Genomic DNA, 9,696 nt, shown 5'->3' with positions numbered 1-9,696 from the left:
CCCATTCATATATCCCCTTTAAATAGTTCTCTCCCTCATCTGTTTCAATGCAATATATACATCATTCCTCCTCTCCTTTTCTGTCTCCCTCAACCCTGATGTCAGTCCCATTTTACAACAGTGGCCCTATGCAATATTTGTCCTTTTGTGACTGAGATATTTCACTCAGTATAATGTCCTCCATGGTCATTCATTTTGCATAATATTTCATGAGTTCCTTGTTTTTCAATGAAGCATATTATTCTATTGTGTGAATATACCATAGCTTCTCTATTTATTTGTTTGTTGATGGGAAACTGAGTTGTTTCCAACTCTTTGGGTGTGCATATATCTGCTTTTTTTACTGTAGTCTTCAAGAGAAGGAGCTCTGATAACCTAAGGAATTCTGCTGCCAACTCAAAGGCAAGCCGTTTGAATCTACCAGCTGTTCTGAGGGATAAAAAGATGCATAGTCTACCTCTATCCAGGGAGATCTGGTGGCCTAGTGGCAAGAAACTGCACTGCAATCCTGAAGGAATATGGTTCAAGGCCACCAGTTGCTCCACAGGAACAGGATGGACAATCTCCTCCCATGCGATTTACTGCCTCTGCAAACCTGCTGGAAGGTCACCTACTCTATGGTACACAACAGCAAACAACAACAACAACTTCTTTCCAGTTTAGAACTCTAAAAACCTTCTGTAGGGTCAGCTGTGAGTAGAGATATTTCAAGGAAAGATATTACTGTCTCTCTTAAAATTTAGTGGTAAGGAGGTACACTGCCAACCCATTTAGTCAGTTCCAATTTGGTTGTACATAATAACAAGAAGAAAACAGAACAAAAATTTCTTTTCACGCCATTTAAGAAGCTAATACAAAGCAGTCCTCAGAACAGAGCAAGGAAATACTGCATGGTTCAAAATTAGGAAAGGAGTGCGTCAGGAATGAATTCTGTCACCATACCTTTTCAATCTGTGTGCCAAACAGATCATTTGGGAAGTGGGGCATTATGAGGAGGAATGTGGCATTAAGACTGGAGGAAGACTCATCAAATACCTATAATATGCAGATGACACACAACCTTGCTTGCTGAAACTGAAGAAGACGTGAAACACTTGCTACAGCTGCAGAAGGTCAAGGACTGTAGTCTTCAATATAGATTGAAGTTCGACATCAAGAAGACAAAGATTCATGCCACGAGTCAAATTGACAGCACTATGATAGATGAAGAAGAGATTGAGGTTGTTAACAGTTACAGCTTGCTTGGCTCCACAATCAACACTATTAGCACCAGCAGTCAGGAAATCAAAAGACAAATTGCATTGAGAAAATTTGCTGTCATGGACCTCTCTAGAGTGCTGAAAAGCAACGATGTCAGTCTAGAGACAAAGGTGCACCTAATCCAGGCCATGGTCTTCACAATTATTTGTTATACTTCAGAGAGCTGAACTAAGAATGACAGGAAGAATAGATGCCTTCGACTTGTGATGCTGGAGAAGAGTCTTGAACATACCATGGACTGCCAACAAATAGGCCTGTCTTGGAGAAGGTGAAACCAAGTCTCTCCATGGAGACTAGGATTTTGAATCTCCATCTCACATACTTTGGGCACATGGAAAGGAGAGACTGGTCCTTGAAGAAGGACATCGTGCTTGGAAGGATGGATGGACAGCACAGGACAGGGGGACCCAGATGAGATGGATTGACATGGTATCTGGAGCAATAGGGATTGCTATGTCGGAATTAATGAAACACAGGACGCGTAAGGGTTCAGAGCTGCGCTGCTGTATGTAGGGTCGTTATACTTCGCAGGCAACTCAATGGCACATAACAAAAACATATTATATTGGTTGTTTTTTTATTTAAGCATCTTGTTTACAGTCAACAAGACCTCATGGAGGGCCTTTGTATTTAAAAGTTGGTTGTTATTATGTTTGGAGAAACATTCTTCTAAGTGGTACAGCACTCTTCTTCTGTCAATATGTTGTACTGAGGTAACCTGGGGTTACTGTGATGCTGAACATTGTGCCACTGGGGTGTCAAATGCCATAATGGTTACCCATGATGGATAGTGTTTGGTGGAGCTCCCAGTGTAAGACAGCATCCACTTCCTAAACAATATGCCTATGGAAACTCTATGAACTTTGATAAATGATGATAGTTATAGAACGGCTTCAGGCCTTTTTTGTTCATAGGGTCACTATGAGTCATGCTCGACTCCATAGCAGTCAACAACAGGGAGGCTTGTAGTCAAAATTCCAGGGTGCTGGTTCTAGGAGGAGGCTTTCTCTTTCTATCTGTTCTGGAGGAAGGTCCTTGTCTCTTCGAATTCTGCTTGTGGACACTCTTCATGTAGCCTGCCATCTCTCATATGGAAGAGACTGACACAAGATATCTTCTTTTGCCACTGAGTTGGAATTACCTGTTAGCGGATCCTTCAGCAGATTTCCCAGACTGTAAATCACATTAGAAGAGATGCCCATCTTTTTCCCTTGGAGCCACCAATAGATATGAAGCCTTTGAGTTAGCAGCACAGTGCCCTACAGATTAGGTCACTAGCGCTCCTTGACTCATGATATACTCAACATTAAGCTTTCTTCATTAACATAACAAAGACAAACCGTTCCCGAATGGAATGACAACCACAGGCACAGAAGTTCGGATCTACAAGACATATTTTGCCAGTCAGTAAAATCCAGAGCAAGCCCAGGAATGCCAAAGATTGCTGATCAACACCAGAAACTAGGAGAGAGACACACAGTAAGAATGGACATGGCCAAGAGCCCGATTTGGTCTTATGCCTTCAAAACTGTGAGAAAGAAATTTCTGTTCCTGAAGTCCCAAAACCCCAAACCAAACAAACAGAAACCCCTGTGGTTCACCATGGTCCAGTCACATCATGCATGAGGTTGCTGTGAGTCAGGGCCCAACTCCATGGCAGCTAAAGACAACAGCAGCAACAAAGCACTGGGTGGGGAAGAAGTTGAGGTGGGGCTCCAAGGCCCGTCATCTCTCTGAGCCTTTGAATCTAATCTGCAATGATTTATCTCCTCCAGGGTAGCCACCACGAGTGTGTTGTGTTTCCAGAATTGTCAGTGGCCCATAACAGGATCCAAACACCCTTAAAGCCTATTTTCCTTTCTTCACTGCTTGAAGTTCTAGAAGAAAATGGTCCAAATTTTCTCATTGTTTGGATAAGCTGTGTACCAAGTTTCCTGGTCCTCTTGGTTCCAAAGTTTCTAAGACAGAAATTCCCTCCACACCTAACCCCTACTACTAGTTTCCATTTCTTTAGTGTATGGAGCAGAACAGGCCAAAGCTGTGGACAGCATACAACCAACAGGCAATGACTGCGTCCTGGAAAATCTCAGCACCTAGTCCTGTAGCATACTTGAATCAGTGCATGACACACAGTCCCAGGACACGGGAAGAACAGGTATACACTTATACACACGTGTTAGACTATAATTAGTAAGAGACAAGTCCTCTCTTAGTAGTATTGTAAAACAACTGCTAATTATTTTAAAGGGAATCCCTCCAAAAAGAATGGGTAAGAATCCATTAGGATGGGTTGTTTGCTGAAAAAGGACGGCAGGTATTTAAGGGGTTTAAAGCATGCAGAGAAGGGAAAGAATCAAAATAAAAGTGGGCCTCACGGGCAGACAGGGACCCTTGCTGTATCATATGAGGAGCAGAGACCAAGGAGGAGGTTGTAAAGTAAACACTTGCTTCCTGGAGCTTGGCTCTTGTCTGTTGCTGGCATTTGTTTAGGTAGACTTATGGGAAAGCAGTTGGTCTGCAGGCCAAGCCGTCTAGGTTTGAATATTATATCCTCACTATTAATATATCTTTACTGTAAAGGCGGTGGGATAACAGTACCTCCTTCCTATAGTTCAAGAGGATAACAAAATATCATATATTAGGTTAAAATTGCTGCTATTTAACTAGACCCAACAGGCAAAAAAATGGTAATTTTGTGTGGTTTGATCAAATGCACAATGCTTACTTACGGTGATTCCCAAACTGCTCTATGAAATTGCCTCCAAATCTTTGAAAGATTCTAAAGCCCAGGGCACACCCCAAGCCAATTATAACAATTTCTGCAGATGGCACACCACCCCAGGTAATTCAAATACACAGACAAGTGTGGGGATCACAGACTTAGCACAGTGTCTGAGCTGCCCTGACTTGGCATTCACCTATCATGTATCATTTATTGAGCACCTGCTGCCTGCATACCCAGCTCTGGGCTGTGCCTGCATCGTGGGACATCCCCAATAGTGCTCACCTCTTCTTGTTTTCCACAGTGTCCAGACCTCGGAGCTCCCCAGATGATCTGAAGGCGCTGACTCGGAATGTGAACAGGCTGAACGAAAGCTTCCGGGACTTGCAGCTGCGGCTGCTGCAGGCTCCGCTGCAGTCGGACCTGTCGGAGCAGGTGTGGAAGGCGCAGGACGCGCTGCAGAACCACTCGGACTCGCTGCTGGCACTGGCGGGCGTTGTGCAGCGGCTGGAGGGCGTGCTGTGGGGGCTTCACGCACAGGCGGCACAGACCGAGCAGGCTGTGGCCCAGCTGCGTGACCAGACGGGCCAGCAGAGCGACACGGCTCAGCTCGAGCTCTACCAGCTGCAGGTGGAGAGTAACAGCAGCCAGCTGCTGCTGCGGCGCCACGCAGGCCTGCTCGACGGGCTGGCGCGCAGGATGGGCCTCCTGGGCGAGGAGCTGGCTGACGTGGGCGGCGCGCTGCGTGGACTCAACCAGAGCTTGTCCTACGACGTGGCCCTCCACCACACGCGGCTGCAGGACCTGCAGGTGCTGGTGAGCAACGCCACTGAGGACACACGCCGCATGCGGCTGGTGCACATAGACATGGAGCTGCAGCTCAAGCAGGAGCTGGCCATGCTCAATGCTGTCACCGAGGATCTGCGCCTCAAAGACTGGGAACATTCCATTGCCTTGAGAAACATCTCCCTTGCAAAAGGTATTTGCTTGCCCCGCCCCTCCCCAACCTATCAGCATCGCAAGATAGGACCCAGTCCTGGGCCTTTTCTGCTCAAGGCAGTCCACCTGTCCATCCCCAGAGGCTCTGGAGTCAAAATGACAAGTGGACTTGGCTTCACGGGACATGACCCTCTTTTAAGCCTTATTTTAAGTTGTGTGTCCAAATGGCCCTTCACTCATTTCCAGTGTCTTACAGATAAATCCTCCCTAAGGCAAGAGCCTTACTGTACATCCACACCCCTAAGCATGTGAAGAGACCAGGGGTGGCTAATGGGAGTAAGATAGTTTGAACTTGAATATACATCCTTGAGCATCCAAGAATTTGGAGAGGGGAGAGTGAAGCAGGGAATGAGGCTACAGGCACTGGTGGGAAACTAGAAAGGGCCCCTCCAATGGCATCAGGGTTGACACCGGTTGACTTCTAAGAGTTTGAAGATCCCAAATTTGAACTTTGCCCTCTAGGATGTTATGAATATTTACTCATCCTGAAATTCTTTTGTTAAGCACATTGTTACCTTGATTTATACTTCATAACTGAGACAACAGAAGTGTTGGCATACACACACACTGGGCCCCTCCAATATTAAAGCCTATAGGCCTGGCTTCCTTCTCTTCTACCCTGGCTCTGGGCCCTTTGCCTTGTCCCTTCCTGCTGCATCCAAGGCGTCTTTCATGAGATGCCTTTTACTCTCATCATTCCCCTCTTCAGGTAGATTTGAACAGTTGACTAATTATAGAAGGCATTCAACTTTTGAGGAAGAGTTGTCTCATTGGTTAATCTTTCCTCTATTTCCATACTCCTATGGGAAATGAAAAGAGCCTTGCTAGTGTGGTGCACTAAGCGTGGAGCTCCTAACTTAAAGACTGGCAGCTCGAATCCTCCAGCCATCCCACAGGAGAAAGATGAAATCTTAGAGGGTTGCTCCTGTGTTTTTAAGATTCCAGCCGTTACTTGCCAAAGTAAGATGGAAAAGATTGCCTTTACAGGCTATGTTGTGCTGATTGACATAGATATTCCCCAAATCTATTGCCTTTTGCCTTAAAATTTAGGAATGTTATCCCACAAGGCTTTTGGCTGTGTCTAAGAAGTTCGCATGACTGTGCCACTTCTGTGCTTCATGGTCTACATTAGCAGTCATTCAGCTCTTTTTAAGAGTTATCAAATATGTAGAGCTACATAGGTAGAGCTGTCAAATCTGTATCTGCAGGTGGGTGGGCTCCCTTACACTTTTCCACACTTCACTATTTACTCATTTATTAATTCATTCATAAGTTGTTGTTTATTAATATTATTGTTTCAGGGTTATTTGTTATAGTAATTACCATAGTTGGCAATTATTCTGCATCTCCGCCCCCAGTGTCTTCATATTGTGTAGACTTTCCTCCAGTAGTGTGTTGCCTTTTTTTATTGACACACATTTTCTGTTTGTTGTTCTTTTTAGGTGCCATCGAGTCACCTGCAACTCATAGCAACCCTATAAACAACAGCTCTGAAGCCTGCCCTATCCTGAGCCAGTCTCACTAACTTTGACATACCTACCCCCATTGTCCCAGTTACTGTGATAATCTGTCTCATTCGGGGTCTTCCTCTCTTGTGCTGTCATTCTACCCTTCCAAGTATGATGTCCTTCTCCAAGGACTGATCCCTCCTGGCCATGTGCCCAAAGGATTTGAGATAGAGCTTCAAAATCCTAGCCTCCAAGGAGAAACTTGGTTTCACACTCTCCAAGACACCCTTAGGGTCATAGTTATATTCAAGATTCTTCTCCAGCACCATAACTCAAAGGCATCAATTCTTCTTCTGTCATCCTTAGTCATTGTCCCCTCTCTGATATATAGCAAGTAAAGGTGAAGACCATGGCCTGAATCAGGCGCACCTTAATCTCTTAGTCGCTAGTCATTGCTTCGCAGGACTCTGAAGAGATCCCTGACAGCAGATTTTCCCAGTGCAGTTTTGTCTTTTTATTTCCTGATTGCTGGTGCCAAACGTGTTGATTGTGGTGCTGAGCAAACTGTAACTGTTAACAATCTCAATCCATCTGTCATGGTGCTGCCAATTGGCCTAGTGGTGTGAATCTTTGTCTTCTAGATGTTGAGCTTCAGTCCATATTAAAGGCTACAGTCGACCTTCTGCAGTAAGCACTGCTCATTTTTAGCAAGCAAGGTTGTGTCATCTACGTGTCTCGTTACTGATTTTCTTCCTTCTCCTCCATCCCTGGTAATCATCAAAGAATTTATTTTTCATATGAACTTTTTCCTCTGTTTCATTTTTATAATAGTGATCTCAGAAATATTTGTTCTTTTGTAATCTACTTATTTCAGCCTAAGTATTGCAAATTCATCCACATGTTTTGTAGATTTGTTCTAATTCTTTGTTATCGCAGTGTTTCATTGTGTGTATGTATTAGTCTCTATCTTTTCAGCTGTTTATCTTTTTGGTCTGTGTATAGATTTTGCCTGAACACAGTGTTTTAGGATCCTCATTCTCCTCAGTGTTATCCATACTTGTTATGATCCACAGTTAAATGCCTTTGCATAGTCAGTAATAGACAAATAAATATCTTTTTGGTTTTCTGCTTTCAGCTGAGATCCAAGTATATCAGCAATAGTATCTCTTATTCCATGGCTGTGATGTACTTTTCCACCCATTTTTAAATAATCTTCAGCAAGCTGTTACTTTATGTGATATTAAGGATATTGTTCAATAATTTTCACACTCTGTAGGACTGTGTTTCTTTGGAATAGGGACATATATGGATTGCTTTCAGTCGGTTGGCCAGATAGCTGTCTTCCAAATCTCTTAGCATAGTAGTGAGCACATCCAAGGCTGCGTCTGTTTCCTGAAACACATTTATTGATATTCCTTCAAGTCCTGTGTCTTTTTTATTTCCTTTCTCCATTGCCTTCAGTGCAGCTTGGATTTCTTCCTTTAATATATTGGTTTTTAACCATATACTATTTCCTTAAATGGTTCAGTGTCAACTGATTCTTTTTGGTAATTCTGTGTTTCTTTCCTCTTTTAATCATTCCTGCATCATTTAATACTTTACCCATAGAACCCTTCATTATTACAACCTGAAGTTTTAATTTGTTCTTCAGTTCTTTCCACTTGAGAAATGCTGAAAGTATTCTTCCCTTTTGGTTTTCTAACTTCAGCTCTTCTCACATATTGTTATAATACTTTTGTCTTGTCAAGTTTCCTTTTGAAATCTTCCATTTAGCTTTCTTCCTTAAGCATATTTTCTCTTTATTTTGGCTTCTTTACATTCTAGTTAAAGTTTCAGAGTCTCTTATGACATCAGTTTTGGTCTTTTTCGTCTTCCCTGTTTTTATAATGTCTTTTGCTCTCTCCATATATGATGTCCTTAATGTTGTCTCACAATTTGGTCTGTGATCATTAGTGTTCAGTGTCACAAATTGAGATGTTTTTGAAATCCAAAACACCTATACTTGTGATGTTTTTGAAATTCATTTGGGATAAAATCAAGGTCATATAAGATTGTTGTATAATACAGTATCTGCATTCTAGCTTTTTAAGGAAGTGCTATACATTTCACAAAGAGGAGACACTTTTACATTTGCAACAACAGTATGTGACTTCCAGTCTCCCCACAACCTCGCCAGCATTTCCTGGTTTGTTTAGGTTTTTTTAATTGGTGCCATCATTGTCAAGTATACCATCTCTTTGTGGTTTTGGTTGGCATCTCCCCAATGATTCATAATTGTAAACCTTTCTTCATATGTTTCTTAGCCAATTGAACTTGATTTTTGGTGAAGTATCTGCTCATTTCCTTTGTGTGTTTTTCAATTGAATTGCTTTTCTTTTCATGTTGAGGAGTTTAGGTGTTACATAAAGTTTAGAGATGAACCCCTTATTAGATATAACAAGTCATCGTCAAAATTTTTCCCCAACCTATAGGTAGTCTTTTTTTGCTCCTTTAAATAAAGTTTTGATAAAGCACTAGTATTTCATTTTTAGGCTGTCCCATGTATATAGTTAATATTCTGCTGTTGTGTGATTTTAGTTCTGCTTGGTATTTTATTTTTTCATATATTAGGGCCCTTGGGGTTTTCACTATTTTTTCTCCTGTGATCTTTATAGTTTTAGATTTTATATTTAGGTATTTGATTCATTTTAAGTTTTGTATGCTGTGGAGTATAGATCCTGTTTAACTTTTGTTCAAATGGGTATTCGTTTTTCCAGCACCATTTGTTAAACTGTCTTTTCCTCATTTGCCTGTTGTCAAAGACCACCTGTCCATAGGTGGATGGATTTATGTCTGAATTCTCATTTCTGTTTTAGTGTTCTATGTGTCTGTTATTGAACCAATATCAGGATGTTTTGACCCTGTGGTTGTATAGTTTCTAAAGTAAACTCATTTGAGGCCTCCTCCTAGTTTTTGTCAATAAAATTTACTTATCCAGGTCTTCAGTCCTTCCCATATAAAGGTGATTTTTTAAAAAAAATTGTTAAATAATGCCATTAGAATTTGGATTGGGATTGCATTGTATCACTTTGTGTAGTATAAGTATCTTCACAAGGGTGAAATCTCTCTCAGGGAGGAGTGATAGGGAATGGCAAAGGACACACTGACAAAGGAAATTAATCAGAACTGGTTTTGACAAGCACTGTGGCAATGGGACAATTAAAACAGACTTTCAAGGGAAAAAGAAAAGAGAGGAACGAACTGGGGCAGGTAGAGAAAATAATGCAA

General features: G+C 42.1%; 1 protein-coding gene across 1 annotated transcript in view; it reads left to right on the top strand.

Moving 5' to 3' along the window:
* Nucleotides 1-9,696, top strand: part of SCARA5 (scavenger receptor class A, member 5 (putative)) — a 212,166-nt gene that overhangs the window by 109,013 nt on the left and 93,457 nt on the right. Inside the window, exon 3 of the mRNA XM_006884868.1 lies at nt 4,287-4,961. Coding sequence (XP_006884930.1) covers nt 4,287-4,961 — 675 coding nt within the window. The remainder of the gene's footprint in view (nt 1-4,286; nt 4,962-9,696) is intronic.

The sequence above is a fragment of the Elephantulus edwardii genome, unplaced genomic scaffold, assembly GCF_000299155.1.
Source record: "Elephantulus edwardii isolate Elephantulus edwardi_28Jun2011 unplaced genomic scaffold, EleEdw1.0 scaffold00038, whole genome shotgun sequence".
Lineage (NCBI taxonomy): Eukaryota > Metazoa > Chordata > Mammalia > Macroscelidea > Macroscelididae > Elephantulus > Elephantulus edwardii.
Note: the sequence above shows the minus strand (reverse complement) of the source record. Positions and strands in the feature narration are given on the sequence as shown.